The following is a 21,637-nucleotide window of genomic DNA, read 5'->3' as shown; positions in this document are numbered from 1 at the left end:
TTTAAAATATAAATGCTGTCATGGGTTTGGGAAGGAGGAAGAAAAAATAAGTGGGAAGATTTCCACTTAAAATTATGAAATTGAATATTCTCAATAAAGATTAAAGCTGGAAATTCCATTCAGAAAATTGAAATTTTCAATTCAGTAATTATATATATTGAGGACATACTAGTCTCTAGACTGAGTACTGCAAAACCAAGATGAAAAGAACAAACATGCATGACATAAGGCTTTAGACTCTAAGAAGTCAGTATGGAGATTAGGTGTCTATTCTGTAATTGATAAAGGAAATACGATAAATATGGAAAATCTTTAGTTAAAATAACTGGGCTGATTCAAAATCGATTTGTACATTATTTCATAGGAGGAACATATACTTTAACGTTTTTAAATGTAAAAAAAAATTATAGGCACACAAAAGGAGGGTTTTTTTTCTCTCTACTGTAAGATTTCTTGGAGACATACAGCGGCTTTGCCTTTCTTATATAATTGAATTTCAGAGGTTAAAGAGGCCCTTAGTGTAAAATGTTTCCCCAGATGAGAAAATAGGGTTCCCACTTGATAAAGCTGCGATGAGCAGGTCATCTAGCTCACCTAGGAGCCAAGGGCAGGATGGGAGCAGTGCTGATTGCAAGTCTTAGTCTCTGCTTCTGGTCCAGGTTCATGTTCCACCTGTATTCCAGTGAAGCATGTGAGTCTTTCTCCCCAGGGTAGAAAGGAGAGAGTGGTGTAAATGCCGTGCAGTTAATTTGCATATTTGAAGAATAAAAACCACTGGACAAGAAAGAAAACTTCAGGATTGGTCATTCCTTTTTCCTCTCTCTTCTTCCTTCTTCCTAAAGATAATTATCTACTCTTCCTTCATGTTTTGTAACACAATAAAACAAATGCTATTTTAATTATATAAATATAAAGTAAATATGTTAATATTTATAATACATCATACCACATTATACTATATATACTATGTAATATAAATATAAAAATTAAATACAATTCCATCCTCAGATTTTGTCCAGATAAATGAGAAGGTGTGAAGGGAGAAGAATGGGAGAATGAAGAGTGAAACAAAGTACTCTCTCTCAAAAACATCCCCAGACACACACACACACACACACACACACACACACACACACACACACACACACACACACACACACACACACACACACACACACCCAGGGAGTAGGAAAGTGACCTAGGAAAAGTGCTTCTGGTCTGTGAACTGTCACTAAATTTACTTGGTTTTATCCTGCTGTTTTCTCCATCTCCTGATTAGCCTCTATTACTGCCTTTTCAAAGGCAAATTAGATTACCCTCTTATCACTGAGCTTCATTTGCTCTCCCACCTTCAGTAGTTAGTGCCCTGCTCTGCGTGAGAATGACAGAGCAGCTCACTGGATTGGAAACACTCTGTACAGCTTCAACAGCAGTGACCAGAGAAATCAATTTATAAGCCAGTAGGCTGACGGTGTTCTGTTCTGGCAACACGTTACAGTCACCTGGGGAGCTTTTTAAAATTTATCCATGCCGCCCTTCACCCTTGACCAACTAAATCAGAATCTTTTAATACTTCGTCCTTGGGGATCAGCGTTTAAAAACAAACAAGCAAGCAAACAGACAAACTGTCAAGATGGTTTCTAATATGTCACCAGAATTCAGAACCACTGGTCCAGAAGATTCTCCACTCTTGCATGAGGGTCTTAAAATTTACTGCAAAGTATCCATTCAGAAAATTTGAAGCAAACTTTGTCCTTTGATTTTCAAGTAACACGAGGATTTTTTTTTAATGTTGGGATATCCCTTTATTATTTTCATTTTTCATGCAGTCTTGCTGTTTTAATTTGTTTTTTTCTATTTTCTTACCCCAAACTGTCATAACTTGGGATTTCACATGTTGTTTCTTATTACCTGTTTCACAAACATCCTGGAAAGTTTTTGTTTGGCTTTTTACTTCGCTCTGTTCTTGGTTTAAAGTATGCATTAAACTGAGATTGCTGCTGCAACAGGAAGCACTTTTATTCTGACTCAGTGATTAGTTAATATGCTTCCTTTCTGGCAAACAGATGGCGAATTGAACGTAGAACTTTTCTTCTGAGTAGCTGCTTGAGTGGGGATTATATTATAAATAGTACAAAAAGACTGCTCAATCAAAAGATTTTACATTAAGTAAAGACAAAAAGTCACAGCCAGTGTTGGGTATTTTATCACAGGACAAAGAAGCCGTATGTCTCCCTGCCAGGTTATTCAGTGACTGACTTAGAAACAATTTTTACTTTATCCAGAGGAAAATCATCATAATTAAGTTGTCTCTTCTGAAATTGGCACTGTATTTTTTTTTTACAGAAGTCAGTAAAACATGAGTGCTCAAAATATATCTTTGAAAAAGCCGAAGTGACTTATTAACAAACACAGGTGTTACCGTCATAAAAATTATCCCTTTCTCAGCAGGTTAAGAATGATTTTTTTCACCTTACACAGAGCATGGTATATGTATATAAAATATGGATCGTATTAATATTACATATTTTTCATTTTATAAAAATACCTTGAAGGCTTAAGGATTTAAATAAAGTTGCCCTTTTGATGATGTACCTTTCCTTACAAAGCTTTTTCTAAGTTTCCTAAACTTGAAATCCTGACATAGTGTAAGTTTTAGGGCTTTTTTCCAGGATTCCCGACTGCCTCCCATCACCGTTGTACTGGACTGTATCTGAGCCTAAACATTCCTTGAAGCTGGGTCTCTAACTCACTTATTTTCCTTATTTATCTTTTACTGGTATGCTCAACCTATCTACTTATCATAACATTGTCTCTTCGTGTAATCAGTTCAGCTGACAGGAGACTGGTCGTGTTTCTGTGTAGCCTCACAGCCTTTCAGCAGCACACTCAGAGTTCTGTGGTTGCTAAACTCTCCATCATCCATGTAGTTCCCAGGGATTTATTATAGCTGCTTTCATCTAAATATTGAGGTCTCGAAATTTCTGGAAACTTAGATAAAAATAAATGTTCTGTCCCTTTGACTGATAAATAATATTTAAATAAAGACAGGCAGACAAATTTATGTTGCGTAGGAAAGTTACAGCTTAGGAGAGCTTGCTTCGGTTCATCTTACCAGAGGTTTGATGAACTTCAGTGCATTTTATGAATGGTTTGGAATATTTTGAGGGGAAGTGGATGTTGCTAATGTGATTGATACTGAAAGATGGGATGTTATCTCAAAGAAGAATATGCACTTCTGTCTTAAATTAATGTACAGTTTACCTCGATTGTATGTTTCTGAGTTGCCTCTCTGTTGTCCAGGGGACACTTAGGACAACCATCAAACCAGCTAGAGAGGAAAGGAGGCATCCTGGGGTGTTGAGGGTAGTGAGGCCCAGGAGTATTTCGCTGGGGATCCATTTAAGCTGTTTTGAGAGTGTCTGCTCTGTGACCATCAAGTTCCCCTGCCCTTGACTTGCCAGCTTCTCATCACTATATTTCTGACCCTTGGCTTTCAACTTGACTTTGACTTCTGACTGTTCCCTTTGCTTGTTTTCTAGACTCTTACTCTTTCTTCCTGCCCCTGTGCTGTGGCAGCATCTTGCATTATACCTGCCCTTTCCTGTCTGAAAAGTCTACCTTATTTCAGACATTCTGGAAGCCGTCTTGCTCTATTAAATATTTAGGGTGGTCTTTGAAGCCTTGCTGTCTTCTTGTTGAAATATTTGTGGATGTGCTACACTTATGGGCTACAAAGAATGCCTTGTATTAAAGATTCAGCGATGATGAAGTATCTAAGATATGTTATTTGTCTTCAGTTGTATTTTTTTTTGACACGATAAATTAATCTTACTTTTTCAGAGTTTTTCCTCACGACTTAAAGCTATTTCTCTCCCAATTATCATTCCCATTTCTCTGAGGACAAAGAAAAACTAATGAAAAGCTGTCTTTGGATTTTATGTAATTAATTTATGTTAAAGAAAAATTGTTTTATTTCTTGAGTTATCTTGTTACATTTCAAGGTTTGCAAATACATTAAAATTCAGAAGTCACCAAAACCACTGGGCTACTTTTACTCTGAGTAGCTCTTTTCTTCTTTGGAGAAGTAGTTAGGGATTAGTGGAGGAAGTATGGAAACAGTTTTCCTTACCCTGGCTAGTGTACACTGGTAGCAACCCTTCCAAAGGTGATTCACACTTGGCTCTAATAATGTAGAGTTGATCAAGCATCCAAATATTCTTTCTTTTTTTTTAAATCACAGAACTGACTCCTGAGGAGAGAGCCCAAAAGATTGCCAAAGCCATGCGTAAGCAGTCTTCTGAAGTCAAAGAGAAGTGGGAAAGTCTAAACGCTGTTACTAGCAATTGGCAAAAGCAAGTGGACAAGGCGTTGGAGAAGCTCAGAGACCTGCAGGGAGCGATGGATGACCTGGATGCTGACCTGAAGGAGGCGGAGGCCGTGCGGAATGGCTGGAAGCCTGTGGGAGACTTGCTCATCGACTCACTGCAAGACCACATTGAGAAAACCATGGTCAGCGTCCCTGCCTCAGATAAAGGATTTAAGAAATACTTTATTGTTAAATATAACACAAATAAGGAGAGCCACATATATAAACTGTTATGAGGGATTGTTATAATGTCAACACTGTTGGCATTAGAATATAGAACTTTTCCAGACATAATAGATGTTTTCCATATGCCCCTCACCATCAGAACCCCCCTCCCTGCCAAAATAATGACTAAGGTGACTTTTACAATAATTTACTTTTACTTTTCTTTATACGTTTTCACCCAGCTGTGCATCCCTAAACAATATAGGTTAGTTTTACCTGTTTTTGTTGAGTATTTTTTGTTTTTTTAATAATACAGCAGAGGACCTTTAATTATATTACTGAGGTTGGGTCTTTTTTTTTTTTTGGCTGCGTTGGTTTTTTTGTTGCTGCTTGCGGGCTTTCTCTAGTTGTGGCGGGGGGGGGGGCTACTCTTCCTTGCGGTGTGCGTACTTCTCGTTGCAATGGCTTCTCTTGCTGTGGAGCACGGGCTCTGGGAGCGTGGGCTTCAGTAGGTGTGGCGCATGGGCTCAGTAGTTGTGGCTCGTGGGCTCTAGAACGCAGGCCCAGTAGTTGTTGCACAGGGGCTTAGTTGCTCCACGGCATGTGGGATCTTCTGGACCAGGGCTTGAACCCGTGTCCCCTGCATTGGGAGGCAGATTCTTCACTTTTATTTTCTTTTTTTTTTTTTTTTTTTTGCGGTACGTGGGCCTCTCACTGTTGTGGCCTCTCCCGTTGCGGAGCACAGGCTCCGGACGTGCAGGCTCAGCGGCCATGGCTCACGGGCCCAGCCGCTCCGCGGCATGTGAGATCTTCCCAGACCGGGTCATGAACCTGTGTCCCCTGCATCGGCAGGCGGACTCTCAACCAGTGCGCCACCCGGGAAGCCCTGGCAGGCAGATTCTTAATCACTGCGCCGCCAGGGAAGTCCCTGTAAGAATATTTTAAAGTCCCTTTTAATCTCCAGATTTCCCATTTATCTTTTGTTTGTTTTCTTTGCAATGTATTTGTTGAAGAAACTGAATTGTTTCTTTGACAGTGTTTCTCACAGTCTGGATCTTACAGAATGGCATCCACATGGTGTAGTCTAGCAGGCTCCTTTTTAAATCGGTGGTTGGATTTAGAAGTTTAATCAAAAGTACACTGTTTTCCTGGGAGTTCTTATCTCCTAATTATATCTTATTGTCTGAGTATGTAATGAAGAATTTGTTTAGCTCTAAATTCTGTTTGTAATCAAGTACTGCCCAAAGTTAAGGATGTTAGACCTCTGGTCTAGATTCCCTTTGGCTCCCGTATTGTAGAACATATCCAGAAAAGCAGTTAATGGAATTTAGGCAATAAAAGACACGAATAACAGATTTAGAGTGTATTAGGTTTTTAGTAGCATAGTAAACTATGTACTAGGTAGTCATGAATCAAATCAAAGGATAAACGGATGAAAAATCAGACTGACAATATCATGAATGGAATTTTTATTGCAAAAGATATACATCTTTTGTGCACAGATATTGGATAATACTATCCCTTTGTTTCGCATGTGGCTGAATAGGAAAGAGAAGCAAGGTCTAGGAAATTAACTGAATCCTACTCAGGCAAATTACATGAGTAAATATATGTGTAGACATAGGAATAATAATAATAGATAGCATTTACTGATGCTTACTATGTACCGAGAACAAGATAAGTATTATTATTATGTCCATTTTACAAATGATGACATTGCAGATATTGCTCAAGCCCACACAGCTAGGAAGTGGTGTTTTCTTGATTTCTTTCTTGCTCTTCTCTTTCATTGTAGAGACCTCATTCATAATAATGTAATTAAACTTAACTTTGATCAGCAACTTGAAGTTGACTCTTTAAAAACTACGTATTAAATTTTCAACCCAAAATTTTTATTACTGAAAGAGTATTGGGGTGCCATCTTTCACTGCAAATATACATGTTTCCAATGACCCTGTGAATGAAGTGGTCTTCCTCCTTGACTGTAGTATCCAAAACACTTTTCCATAATTGAATCTGAGTTAAAATAACAAACTAAAAACAAAACCTTTTAGGATAGGTTCTTTGGAAGTTGCACACTTCTTGTATTTTAAAAGATGATTTTTAAACACTGAAAATCCTTAAGCCAATGGTTTACAAAAAGTATGTTCTATTGGTTTGCAAAACCTCTTGGTTGGAGCACGAATTTACCCATTTGAATTTGAAAGCATCAGTTTTTAATACAGGATGACTACTGTTGAGGGAAAAATGAAGTTATATCTGGACTAAAAATTTGAGAGTTGTTAATCCCATTTGATTGAAGAAATTACCCGTCTCTGCATCCAAATCCTTCTGTTTAAATTTCTGCTTATGTGGGAAAGCTAGGAAAAATACAGCCAATATTTAAGACAAAGTAATAAGCTGTGGATTAAGATATTTTAACATCTTATTAGGAAAAAAGAAAATAAAACCCAAGTCTCTTTAAACCAAGTAAAATTGATGCAAACTCCGGGGTGTTTTGCATGTGCTCTAAAGTACACCCCAATCCCAGTGAAGCTATAGGTAGGTAAAAATAAGTTCTGATTATTGCCAAATATTATTAAATATGCCAAAGCAACTGGAAAACAAAATCTTTTAGGGTAATCGAATAATTTTAACTTCCTAAAATTATCCTTAATCATTCTTATTTGCAGAATACACACCTCTGACAGGAGAAGGGCTGGGATTCACATCTGCCAACGGGCTGCCAGTCAGCACCTTTAACACTAACAGATGCTTCTGTTTCTATAGCAAAGAAAACCACATATATTTTTATTCTCTTATAGGAAAGTACAGCCAAAACATGATAAATTGGTTCTTTATAGAAGAACATACAGCAGATCTGAAACCATTTAAAAATTTGCTTTATTTTAGAAAGCCCCTTAATTTGGAGCTCTTAAAAACCAAAAGATAAACTTTCTTCATAGAAAGATTCCTTGTTGCCATAAAACACTGGACCACAAAAACAAAATTAAACCTAAAATGCATTGTTTGTCTGAGGACTTTTATTTTATTATTTATTTTATTTTTGCCTGCGTTGGGTCTTCGTTGCTGCGCACGGGCTTTTCTCTGGTTGCAGTGAGCGAGGGCTGCTCTTCGTTGCCGTGCGTGGGCTTCTCATGGTGGTGGCTTCTCTTGTTGCGGAGCACGGGCGCTGGGCGTGCGGGCTTCAGTAGTTGTGGCTCTTGGGCTCTAGAGCACAGGCTCAGTAGTTGTGGCGCACGGGCTTAGTTGCTCCGCGGCATGTGGGATCTTCCCGGACCAGGGCTCTATCCCGTGCCCCCTGCATTGGCAGGCAGATTCTTAACCACTGAACCACCAGGGAAGCCCTGTCTAAGGACGTTTAACGGTTTTACCTGTGGCTTGTAAGAGAAAAAGTATTATTTTTATAGAGGGAAAAAAAAGTTTCTTCTATAAGATTAAAAAAAAATCTGTCTTGAAGTTATAATTTTTAAAAAACTGTCACCATATTTTGAAATAAAACTGGTTATTATTTAAAATTATATAAATCTGAGAGTATTTTCTAGCATTTCATTTTTTAAAATTTATTTATTTTTGCGGTACACGGGCCTCTCACTGTTGTGGCGTCTCCCGTTGCGGAGCATAGGCTCTGGACGCGTAGGCTCAGCAGCCATGGCTCATGGGCCCAGCTGCTCCGCGGCATGTGGGATCTTCCCGGACCAGGGCACGAACCCGTGTCCCCTGCATCAGCAGGTGGACTCTCAACCACTGCGCCACCAGGGAAGCCCCTAGCATTTCATTTTTAATCGTTAATACCTTCAAAATACAAATATATTGATTTTAAAAGCTGATTATTAGTGTATGATGTAAAGTCATAACTGAAGAAACCTTGAAAGATTTGAGTTCTGTAATTGTCCTCAAACTGAATCTGAGGGCGTTCAGGTCTTTTCAAAGTCCAGACTGGAAAATTCTCTTTTCCCATCCCTCTCTCTGTCCCATGCTTCTATGTTAATTATGAATTCTTTAGACCTATAATGCCTCTGTTATCATATATCTGCTTTTCTCATTGAACTGTATTTGTGAATCCGTTTATTTGTACACATTCTGTCATCCATGAAAGACCAGCATCTGCAGTCATGGAGGAAAACTGTCACAGCTCTGAATTCCTTCCATGCTGCAGCAATTTTCACGTCTTCATGGGCTTCCCTTCTTCTACCTGATTCTTAATTTCTTTTTTCTTTATGCTATATTACAGAGTCATTTACCTAACCCTGCAACCTCAGGCATCATTTATTTACAGCTGAATCCCAAATGTCCATCTCCAGGCCTGACTTTGAAATGCTGCTGTCTTCAGGGTTCTAGTGATATTTCTTTCTGTACATTGACTTCCATGCTCAGTGTTTTGGGTGTCATTTACACAGTTACCCTCAAAGTCCGTATCTTTCACTCTGTCCCTGGGCTCCAGATCTGTTCTTCTGACTCTCCAGCTTGACCTTCCTCGTGGTTTTTGGACATATTCAAGAATTTTGAAATGCTGAAACGTATTCTCAGATTTACCTAAAATTAATTTTCTTTTTAAAAATAAGGTCATATTCTTAATATTATTTTGATGTTTACCAACCATAATGCTTATTTCTAGCCTTTACGTGTTATAAAAGGGGGAACTGGGAAGTGGTTAGAGAGGTTTTCTTTTTATAAGCATAAGGAGGAAGTCAAATTAATATTGTAGTGTTTTAATGAAACTTTATAGCCTTCAAAGCACTTTGATACCTATTATTCATTAGCTAAACTTGGAGTGATGAAAGAGGAGAAGAAAGGGAGCTCATAGACATAGGCCTAGTCTCTTAAGGGGTGGAGATTATAGAAATGATGAAATTTGAGAGCTGATGCTAATAGTATGTTGATAACACCTAATACCTGTAAGTATGGTACATGATTAATTTTTGACACACCAAAGAGTTAAAACTATGCTGTTCTCTTTTAATATCCCAGTTCTATTCCCAATTCCATATTGGCTTAATCTTGCCTCAAGTACCATTTTTTGAGCCTTCATCATTAGAAATGAACTCTGCCCCTCTTGTATAGCAAACTTTGTGCTTAGTACTGGAGACTGTCCATTCTCAAGAAGCTTCCATTCTATGGGGGATGGGGGGGCATTAAAATATGAATGCTTACAATACCAAGAACTAAGAGCTCTGATAAGAAATGATGTTTAAAATCTATAACAAGTGGTTCATATGGCACCAAACAATCAAGAATGTCTCCCACCGTAAAACCTGATTTGTGTGTCCAGAGATGTACAGCCTGGAAATCCTGGCTAGGTTGGAGATGGCAGGTGGAATGCTGGGGAACACATGGGCGGGGCCTGCAGCTAGGGCTGGGGAGGGAAAGACCTCTGGGAAATCTTCCCAATGGGTCGGGCACTCCAGTGAGTTTTTTAAGGGATGGGTCGGATCTAAGCAAAGACTTTGTGGGGAAAAGGATACATGAAAATAGAGGGGGTTGGAATTATGTGGAGAAAGGAGAAAACTTAGTGTTTTCATTATTTTGTTGTTCATTCTCACAGGTCATATCACTGTCATTGACCTGAAATATTTTTTGTTTTTTTCCCCCTCTTCACATATACCCCTTCAATCCCCACTTATAACAGCTCTCTTACTGTGCTCAGAACCGTAATTTGTCAGTTCTAAGCTTCATTTACCTCTTTTCTGATAGACCCTGCTCTTCCTGGCCTACCTTTAACTGCAAAGAGAGGTCATAAATGACTTTGAAAGAGATATATAAATATATAAATCTATGAGTATATAATGTGCATAGATTTTGTTGTTAGGAAAGGTTTGTTTTACTGGCCACTTTCTAACTTAATTTTAAATGGAAAGAGTTCAAATCAAGTTGTTGCATCAGGTGAAAAAATATTAAGGTATCCATATTAAAAAAGGAAAATAGAAAATTAAAGATAAAATCAAGACTAGAAATTAGTAAAATGGATAAAAGTGGCATACATTTTCCAGATTAAATTGCATATCATGAAAAATTTGAAGGAAATACATAATCATTTAAATGAGTTGGCATTATAATTTTTCTCTTCGTGCATCTATTTAGATTCTCTAGCTTATAAAGGGTGATTCTTTGGCTGGTGGTCCTGGTTGCTCAAGACCTGAGTTGAGTCAGCTGTTATTGAGTGGGCAGCTATAGTTGATGGCCTCTTAGCTGATCTTGGTGTTTTTTGTGTTTTTTTTTAAGGAAATATGGAATACTAGCTTTTGTTATATTCTTTTCTGATGACATTATTCCTGTCCTTTTCTTCCAGGCATTTAGAGAAGAAATTGCACCAATCAACTTAAAAGTTAAAACAGTGAATGATTTATCCAGTCAGTTGTCTCCACTTGACCTGCACCCATCTCTAAAGATGTCTCGCCAGTTGGATGACCTTAATATGAGATGGAAACTTTTGCAGGTGTCAGCTGATTCCTCTTCATAATGCAGGCTTACACTTTGGTCTTTAAGCCCTACCTCTCTGTTCTACCACCTGTGGTCCTTTTCTCTTTCTTTATGGGTTGTATTTGATAATGGATTTCTAGCCTGTGATGACATCAGTTGTCTTTCAGTATCTTGAACCCAAAGGCCTCATTTATTTATGAATATAGACTTTAATGTAATTTTATGATGTTTTCTTCATATGATATTTTTAGAAAATTGCAAAAGGTCAAATAAATCACAGTAATTGAAACCTATAGTAGGTCACAGAAACATTTTTTCCATAATGGCTCATAAAGGAGTCATTTTTCTTACTTTAATCATGTATTTTTTTTTTTTTCTTTTGAAAAGTTAAGGAAGTCCCCATCCTTCTTCTTCCTCTGCCTGCTATTTAGGTATCTTGCTCATTTTTTCCAGCTAGCATACTTTACTGTAGGGGTATTTTCCTTTAGCCCTCAGATCTTAGTTGCTCTAATGCAGTTGTTCTGATGACTAGGCCTGACTTGTGCATCTCAGATTTTAAAAAAGCCAAACCAAGAAGAGTCCTCCTGAGTGTTACTAAGTATCAGCACTTGCAAGTCACCACATGTGCCAGTCAGTAGTTTTTGGCTCAGTCTTTGTGGAGCTTTGTCACATTTAGTGGCCAGTTTCTAGGAGTCATAATAATAATTTTTTCCCCCCTGAAAAGTAGTGGGATAGTTTAAGTGGAAGATTGAAAAAATAATTCTTACTAATCTTTCTCTATATTTTGTACCTAAAATGATGTGATATATAACAAGATAAATATGTAATTTTGAGGTAGCACATAAAATCATTTTATTTTAAAGGTATAATATTTTATAGCCTGATAGGTCCTGAATTAATTCAAATGTTGAAACACCCAATGGTTTATATATTTTCTTCATGAAATTGAAGAGGTAATAAATGAGTGTATGGTATTAGACAGTCTTTTCTGTCTTTGAAAAGAATATTAATAATCTGGGATTAGTAAAGCAGGATCTGTTAAACTCATACATGCTCTTCTAGTGAGTAGAACCAAAAGCATTTGGTTTGTACTCCTTATTTCTTCTGCTCCCTTTCTCTAATTCATTATCTTCATGTACGTATGCCTGTGGTCCATCTTGATTCCCTTCCCACTCTGCTTCTGTTACTACTATCTGCAAAGATTGGAAGTCAGGGAATACGTTATGCATGAAAAAGGATGTGTATTCTTTCATCCTGATCTCTGAGCCTGGTAACCGCTCGAGCTCAGATGTTAGCTGCTGATTGAACAAGAGGAGCACAATTTATGCTGGCAGACAGCAGTGTTAAATTTCAAGAGCAGCATCTTGTGTTCTCCTCTGGAATGTAAAAGTGTGGTGTTTGAATGCTTTTTGGCCATAACAAACAAAGTACCTGCTAATGTCATTTAAATAGCTAACCAGGAGAAACTAGAGGTGGCCAGTGAGCCAGAGACACACGTTCCATTTAAAGGCAGCTGAAAATAAGATTGACAATCTAAGTGAAACACCTGACTAGCATTACTAGACAGAGACCAGGAAAAGGAAACGGAAATGTCAGTAAGGCTGTGTGCAATTGTTATTGATTTGCAATTAGTTTCTCAGGGTACCAACTCTGCATTTTCAAAATATAGAGAGCTAAGAATGTGGTTAAAAAATATATAGAGCATATTATTCAGCTGGTGTCTCCTTGAATACTTCCAAATCAAGATGATGGACATGAATTTGGAGGAAAATAAGACATTCCATATTCATATATCCTTTCACTTTCCATCTCTATCTATTTATCTATCTATCTATCTTCATCATCATCATCATCATCATCTATCTATTCATCTGTCTGTTTTCTCCCTTGGAATATTTTAGACTTCTTTTTCATTTGCTCCCCATAACCCTTTTTTACCACCTTCCTTACAAAAGAGAGGTGAGTAGCCACTGACCCCATGACCACATCCTGACTTTAGATGCTTTAGAATGTTACTGCTTTTGAGTTAAGTGTAGAATAACTTAACTTGCCTTGACTAATAACAACCTATGCCTTGACTAAGGCATAGATTCTGGCATCAGATGGGCTGGGTATGAATACTAGCATTGCCACATACTAACTTTATGTCCTTGGACACCTCTTTCTATCTCAATATCTTCATCTATAAAACAATGATGATAATGAGTAATACCCAATATGATTTTTGTGAGGGTTAAAAGAATTAATTCATTTAAACTACTTGGAAGAGTACCTGGCACTATTTACTGTTACTTGATGTCAGAAGGAGTCTATTTTCATACAATATTTTGATTCCAGATACAAAGGAGTCTGTACCAGCAATCATATCTTGGGTAGTAGCATCATTTATTATAATACTTAAATCAATGATGTTATTAAGGTTATTGTTTTGAAATCAAATTATTTCTTGTGTGTGTATGTGCAGGTTTCTGTGGACGATCGCCTTAAACAGCTTCAGGAAGCCCATAGGGATTTTGGACCATCCTCCCAGCATTTTCTCTCTAGTAAGTACCAATAAATTTGACTGATCTCATTAATTGAATGAATCAGCATATTATTTCACTCTCACTCAAGAAGCGATATTCTTTGCTATAAATATATTTATCAGATGAGTATATAAAAGAAGATATCAATGTCAATGACAAGATTGCTTATTGGTTATTGTTTCTATAATCTGGTCGTGGTAAGTCTTTGAAGTGAAGCAGAAATTAACTCATCTGGGCTTCCCTGGTGGCGCAGTGGTTGGGAGTCCGCCTGCCAATGCAATGGACGCGGGTTCGTGCCCCGGTCCGGGAGGATCCCACATGCCGCGGAGTGGCTGGGCCCGTGAGCCACGGCCACTGAGCCTGCGCGTCTGGAGCCTGTGCTCCGCAACGGGAGAGGCCACAGCAGTGAGAGGCCCGCGTACCACAAGAAAAAAAAAAAAAAAATTAACTCATCTTAGCTAGGGTTTTTCACTGGACCATCTGTTATAATAACTAATATAGTATCATATCATTGCTATGCCATATGCAAAGATTATGAACTTTTTCACAGTAATCATTTTTATATTTTAAAATTAATTTTCCTCCTTAAAAAGTGTATATTTGTTTAAAATGCACCTGGAGCTTTAAAAAGTAAAAAAAAAAAAAGAAAAAAAATTACTTCCCACAAATCTTTGAGAAGGTTTTGGTTTATTAGGCTCACTGCAGTCATACTTGGCCTTTCTTCTGGCGAGGTATTGCAGATTTAGCCAAACCCACATATGTAGAGCTTTAGGCAGTAGTCTCCAACTGAAATGTTTCATTTTATGGACTGTTCATGAGATCTTAAATAAGTAATTTGAGCTCCTACTTTGTTTATCACTCACTGCTAAGGAAACTAAAGAATGTAAAATTCAGAGTCACCCAGATTGAGATTAAAATATTGCTGTTTTTTTTTTTTTTTTTTTTTGCGGTACGCGGGCCTCTCACTGCTGTGGCCTCTCCCGTTGCGGAGTACAGGCTCTGGACGCGCAGGCTCAGTGGCCGTGGCTCACGGGCCCAGCCTCTCCGCGGCATGTGGGATCTTCCTGGACCAGGGCACGAACCCGTGTCCCCTGCATCGGGAGGCGGACTCTCAATCACTGCGCCCCCAGGGAAGCCCAAGATTAAAATATTAATTCTGCCTTTTACCAGGCCTGTGAATCCCTGAAAGTTAATTTCTTTATCTTAAAATTACTATAATAATACTTATTTTCTCTGATTGCCTTGAGGTTTAAATAAGAAAACAGATCAAGTTACACAAAGCACCTGACACAGTTCTTCGCACAAATGCTTTCACTAAATGTTAATTCCTTTCCTTTCCTTTTCTCTGGCAAACATATGTAAACAAGCACTTTGTTTAATTCGATTTAAGTGAAGGTTGAAACTTAATGCAAAGCTTATTTTTCCAATTAGGTACCTTTGTATCTATAGCCATAGAGAAAACTGAAGTAATAATATTGTGTCTTCTAACTAAATTGCTTACATTTATATTTTCTCTTAACCTTTGTCATGGTTGGTAATCTGCTTTCCCTCAATTCAAGGTCAGGCTTTTCTTACTCTCACAATTTCAAGAAGCCTAATCAGTCATTTCCTGACTTTTCTGTCCTATGCCTCTCTAGTGCTCAAACTAGCTCCCATTAGTGTTTCTCTCTCTCTCTGTCTCTCTGTCTCTCTCTCCCCTCCACCCTCCCTTACTCCACCTGCCACCCCACCTGCGCCCCCCCCACCCCGTCCCGCTCACACACACACACACACACCTGTTTCACAACCCTGAGCTCTTAGGTAGCCTATCTTTGAGTGATGTTTAGTCCTTCCTGGAATGTACTGTCTACCTGGGTGCCAGGATGCATTTCCATTTGGATACTATCAATGTTGATGAAATAAATGGGCTTGCAGAATACTCATTAGGTATGAATTAACTCCAGACTGCTTACACTTAATTTTATAGAATGTAAAGCTATATGCTAAGACCAAATTAAAGAGAAATTTAACAAATAATTGAGATTCTATAGTTCTGAGGCATATGTATTTATTAGTATTGATGAAACTGAACACTTTCACCTAACAACCATTCTTTCATAATAAAAATCAAACTCTTGTTCATTAGGAAATGAAACTTGTAAAAATTGTAAAACTCAAGCACATTGCCTTTCATTGCCTAGCACTGGCAGTCCAAGGAGGTCAAAGTTATTCAAATCAAAACAATTATTAAAATGAATGGAGAAGTGTAAACAAAATCCCAATTAATAAATTTAATAATTGTTATCCATTGCTGCTCAGAATCTTTGGCTTTATTATATTTCTTGGATTTTAGCCATGGTTATAAAAGGAGGCTGTTTAGTTAGGCACAAAATAAAAACTGACCTATTAGCCTGGTGCCAGTGCTGAAACGAGGTTGGCTCTAATGAGAAATTTAATATACCTAGTTCCCCATTTTCATCCGTCTTTTATACTTTCATGGACATAGTTCGAGAAGGGAATGCTCATACTTTATAAAGAGAGGAAGAATTGTTGAATAGAAATATTGCTGAACTAGTGCTCAGAAATCCTGAAATCATGTCTTGGCTCAGCCATTCATTTATTGGGCAAGTAATTTCACCTCTAATATTTAGTTCCTCATAGTTGACTTCCTTATCAATAGATGTATTTGAAGATGCTTTGCAAAGTTTAGAATGCTGCACATTAGTAAGATAGTATAATGATACCATATTCAGAAAAGAAAAATTGGTGACAACTGGTTACATGGGAATCTAGTGATATTTGCAAAGTTTTATTTGAATTTGCTTGTTTATTATTTCATTTACCAAAATTCCTTAATAGTTCTAGATACATATGTACAATTCTTCTTAATAAGTCTTAAAATAATTGGTTTAATGTAGGAAAAGAATATTTTTATAAAAAAGGAGTAAATGGATTTGTAGAAAGTTAGTACTTCAATAAAACAAAACATAAAATCTCAATCATAGTGATGTCTAGTGTAAAAGTAGGGAACTATATTTTCTGTGCATTTCAGGTGAAAATAAGTATTTGGAATTCTTCTATCTAGATAATTGCCTTGGTTCTTTACAGTGCTTTGGCTATGTTTAATTTTCCCTTTTTAAAATTCATATAATTGAGTTTCTTTAAATGCTATTTGTCCTAAATAGTTATTCCTGTGACTATGAAGCAAAGTGAAGAGTGCTATTAATGATCTGGAAAATTCAGTCTTAAGAAATCTAGTTTACAATCTGGGTATACCAGGTAAAATTAATTTTGGTTTTAGCTTAATCAAAGTATATACAGAGTACAGTTTCCAGATAGCACTAAATTTTAATTTTTGATTGTTGTAAACAATAAAACTTGATATTTAAAAATATTTGTATCAACAGGTTCAATTAGAGTTGACATTAGAAATTGAGACTGTATTGTTTCTTTCCTTGCTTCAAATGAATCTTTAAAGCCACTCTTTGTTTGGCCTAGCAGATTTCATAATTATAGGAATCCAGCAGTTCTCATTGAATTTGCTGCAAAAAGTGTTCAGTTGTTTTGCATTAAGGCATAAGGCTTTTGGGTTAGCAGTGTTTCCAATAACCTCCCTTTGTTTCCTCAGCTTCAGTCCAGCTGCCATGGCAAAGATCCATTTCACAAAATAAAGTGCCCTATTACATAAAGTAAGTTGATTTTAATTCTCCTTTACGATACCAAGAAAATAAAGTTATGTTGATAACTTAAGAGGCTTTAAGTTATCAACAGTTGTTAAGTATCAAAGTTATGAAGTAACTTTAAAAAATGGATTTCAGTCCTATTATATGAAGGGAATTATATATCTATGTTTATAAAGATATAGAGAATATATATTTAATATTTGAAAGAAATTAGTTTAAAACTCGGAGTGATATTTGTAATTCATTAGATGAGGCTATAGGTATATTTAGCTGATATTTTTATAAAGCAGGTATTAAAATATTTGGGGAAAATGACAAAATTCCTAAATATTCTTGACATAATGATGTTTATCAAGCTGTATTGATTCTAAGCCATTTTTGTGTCTCCCAGAAAATGCATTTAAAAAGTACTTGGACTCTTCTCATTTTATTTCACCAAAAAGAAAGTATTTTATCATTAAAAAGTTCAGTATTTTCAACTTCTTTTAGACTTATGGAAATTACCTGCAACATTAGGTTTATTATCCAGCATTTTTGTTGTCACCTTGATAGTTTCTCCTTTTTACATAGTAAGTTTCTCCTTATTATGTAACATTTTATAAATTTTGTATAATGTACATAAGGTCTGCATAGGATTTGATCCTTGGCTTATCTGTGTGTTGTCACTGGCAGAATGATAAAATTCATCTTGTGAAATCCCTTGAGATGTAAATTTTTTTTTTTTTTTTTTTTGCGGTACGCGGGCCTCTCACTGTTGTGGCCTCTCCCGTTGTGGAGCACGGGCTCCGGACGCGCAGGCTCAGCGGCCATGGCTCACGGGCCCAGCCGCTCCGCGGCATGTGGGATCTTCCCGGACCGGGGCACGAACCTGTGTCCCCTGCATCGGCAGGCGGACTCTCAACCACTGTGCCACCAGGGAAGCCCAAGATGTAAATTATTGATTTACAATGTGATAAAGGTGATAAGAGTTGTAGTTGGATCTATTTTATGTATAAGTTGAACGGTGGCCTAGTTATGAGAAGAATGTTCACTGTTATGAGGAGTCAGCGCTGTTTCAGATTAGTCCTGTGACCTCACACGAGTCAAATGAAGATCTCTGGGCCAAGTTTCCTTTATGTCCTTCCTAAAATGGCATGTGGTATCTCCAAAATCCATGCCAACGCTAATAATCTGCTCTTCCAGTATCCCTCTTTGTGTGTGAAATCAAAATGTTTAGAAATAGTATTTTCCTATGAAGGTTTTATTGTGGTCTGAAATGTATCTTCAGATTAAAAAAATAATAATAATTTTTCCATAATACATAATAAATATAATAAGCAATATATGTTACATTGTCTTAAGAGAATTTAATACTTTTATCAGTGTATAATCTACCATGTACTGAGTTGTGATAAATTTAGGTATAAGGTAGGAAAGCAGTTGATTAGTATCAAATTCGTGCAGGCATGAAGGGAAAGAACTCAAAGGCTCAGCAAATTGACGTCTTTATTAAGAAAAGTTGCGATCATCTGATCCAAATTTAAAACATTCTAATTTATATTCTACATAATAATAATATTTATAGTATTAGAGAGTTTCAATTTGCTGGGTGAATATTGACTTGAATATTACAGGTTTTAGTATAAATCTGATGTGCTGCAATAGGCAGAATCTGGCCATACAAAGATGCCCATATCCTGACCCTTGGATATGGATAGGTTAGGTTATATGAAGTTGTAGGTGGGGATATGAGCCAGGGAATGCAGACAGCCTCTAGAAGCTGGAGAAAGCAAGGAAAAGGGATGTGCTCTTGGAATCTCCAGAAAGAAACACAGCCCTTGAAAACCTTGTTTTTAGCTCAGGGAGACATTTATTTTGTGGTAATTTGTTACAGCAGCAATAGAAAACTGATATATGTATTACACAAAATCTAGAAGTCCATGCAAATTAATCAAGTTAATTAATTTACTGAATTGACCTAGACTTCTGTATCATCTGATTTTTAAAAAATGTAAATTGGATCCAGGAGGCATATTTTTGTCCTTACTAGGTAAAGAAAATACTAAATTCGGGAATTCCCTGGCGTTCCAGCGCTTAGGACTCCTTGCCATCACTGTGGAGGGTGCGGGTTTGATCCCTGGTTGGGGAACTAAAATCCCACAAGCTGTGTGATACGGCCAAACTAAAAGAAAAACAAATTTTATATCTGTTGCTTGTTTATGTTAATGCAATGGTTATCTATTTGATTTGGCACTTTAAAAAATCCATTTGTCATTTCAACATTACTATTAAAAGGAATTTCTATATGTCCAGGTCGGTTATACGTGACTGAGAATTACATTGTCTAAGTTCGAATTTCACCAATTCAGTGTTTTTATAATTTTGAGAGGATCTAGCAGAATTGTATCCTTGCTCGGTCTACAAGGTTCTTATGGGGCAGACAGGTAGAGTGAAAGCTGGTTTATCGGGCATCTTATTGGCTAGAGCACTATAATCAGCATTTCAAAATATATTTAATACATTGATGACCAATATTTTTAATGTGACTTATAGGATTGTAGCATCCTGAAATATTTTCAGCATCATTAGTGAAAGATTGGATTTTCTTAAATATTCTAAAATTTTAGTGTTAAGTGCCTTAGGATTGTCAAATATTTAGAAATCTGCCCATGTATATAGAGTGAATTCTCTTATTTTTAGGAAACTTGTTTAACCAGATTCTTTCATTATTTGCTCTGTTGTGTAACCTAACAGTTTATTTCCTTATAAAGAAGGAACATCAGTCACTAGAGATAAGATTATACAGGCCAGTATTTCCAGATGAAAAATCATTATGAAAACAAAATTTAATTCCCAAATAATAAGCAAGTAAATGATGAATGAAAAGGCTTTAAATATACACTTCCCTTTGCATGGCTGCACAAGTAAGTAGAAGAAAAATGTTAGAAACAAATATCGCATGATTGTCATGCAGCTAGAGTTTCCTGGAGCATATTAGGATGTATTAATTTGGCCAACAAAAAAATAATCTTCAGGTAGAAATATTAGATATTTTCAATATTTAAATATATAGTTTTATATACTCTAATGCCAGAATATAGCAAGAAAGATGGCAGAGAATGGGAAGGACAAATTGTTTTTATTTTGTATTTTAATTTTATAGGATAGTTAAAACATACTTGGATGGCTCCCCAATGTACTTCTTTCTCTCTAGGTAATTCATTATTAATATTTTGAGGTGTACAGCCGTGGCTCCATGACTCATTTGTTTCTAGAAAATGATACAATATAGATCTGAACCGTTAAGGGTCTATGTAGTGTAAATCCCTCTATGTTAATATCTTAAGTTGAAACTCATATCTTTAAATGATATTTGCTGCGTCTAAGGTAGACTTTCCAAAGCTGATCTAATTATTTTTCTTTTCTAGTATAGTCTAATGACAGCTCATTGTTCCATCAATTTAAGAAAATTTGAAATGGCTCTTGCTGCCCTCACAATGTACAAAGATCTACAGTAAAAGCACGATCTCTTTCTCTGTACATTTTGGGTCATGCGTTGTGCTTTCTACAGGTTGTTCGTTTCCTCAACTAAAACTTAACATCCAGCGAGTTTCAGGTGTAAAGGGTATGATGAGTAAAAGCCTTGGGTTGAATTTTCTTTTCTTTTCTTTTCTTTTTTTAAAATTTCATTTATTTTTTGGCTGTGTGGGTCTTCATTGCTGCGCGCGGGCTTTCTAGTTGCGGCGAGCGGGGGCTACTCTTTGTTGTGGTGCGTGGGTTTCTCATTGCGGTGGCTTCTCTTGTTGCGGAGCACAGGCTCTAGGCGCGTGGGCTGCAGTAGTTGTGGCACACGGGCTCTAGAGCGCAGGCTCAGTGGTTGTGGCACGTGGGCTCTAGAGCACAGGCTCAGTAGTTGTGGCTCACAGGCTTAGTTGCTCCGCGGCATGTGGGATCTTCCCGGACCAGGGCTTGAATCCGTGTCCCCTGCATTGGCAGGTGGATTCTTAACCACTGTGCCACCAGGGAAGTCAGGCTGAATTTTCTTAACATGTCATATTAGTCATATAAAACTCATTGCTTCTCTTTTTGATCCAAAAATAATAATAATAAAAAATACTAATAAATAGTCATAGTGGGTGATAATAATGGTCATTGTCATAAATTATATGTTTTGAATATTCATTTGCCAGCCACTGTGCTAATCCTGTGCAGGGGTTATCTCTTTTAATTCTCACAGTAGCCCAGTGAAGTATAGGTACTATCATTACCCCCATTTATAGGCAAGGCTTAGGTAATAAGAACACACACAGCTTGCTTGAGATTACACAGCCAGGAAATCTAAGAGCTGGCATTCAAACCCAGGGACCGACTCCAGTGCCTGAGCCCTTGACCACTATGCACCTGCTGCCTCCTGTTCTCTGTGTTAGAGGAGGGAGAGGACAGAAATTTTTAGTCCCATGGAAAATTTGGGTGGGGTAAAGGATTATATTTAGGGAAGTGCAGTCAGGTGGAGAAAG

General features: G+C 37.2%; 1 protein-coding gene across 6 annotated transcripts in view; it reads left to right on the top strand.

Annotated features, from left to right (window-relative positions):
* The window catches only part of UTRN (utrophin), a gene marked incomplete at both ends in the record, with an annotated part of 495,417 nt that overhangs the window by 388,919 nt on the left and 84,861 nt on the right, over positions 1-21,637 (top strand). For all 6 annotated transcript variants that reach the window (XM_082855593.1, XM_082855592.1, XM_082855591.1 and 3 more), the window contains 4 exons: positions 4,244-4,512; positions 10,824-10,970; positions 13,419-13,497; positions 17,087-17,147. In XM_082855593.1, the coding sequence (XP_082711719.1) occupies positions 4,244-4,512; positions 10,824-10,970; positions 13,419-13,497; positions 17,087-17,147 (556 nt within the window). The remainder of the gene's footprint in view (positions 1-4,243; positions 4,513-10,823; positions 10,971-13,418; positions 13,498-17,086; positions 17,148-21,637) is intronic.

The sequence above is a fragment of the Leucopleurus acutus genome (genome assembly GCF_964270905.1).
Source record: "Leucopleurus acutus genome assembly, chromosome: 15".
Taxonomy (NCBI): Eukaryota; Metazoa; Chordata; class Mammalia; order Artiodactyla; family Delphinidae; genus Leucopleurus; species Leucopleurus acutus.
Note: the sequence above shows the minus strand (reverse complement) of the source record. Positions and strands in the feature narration are given on the sequence as shown.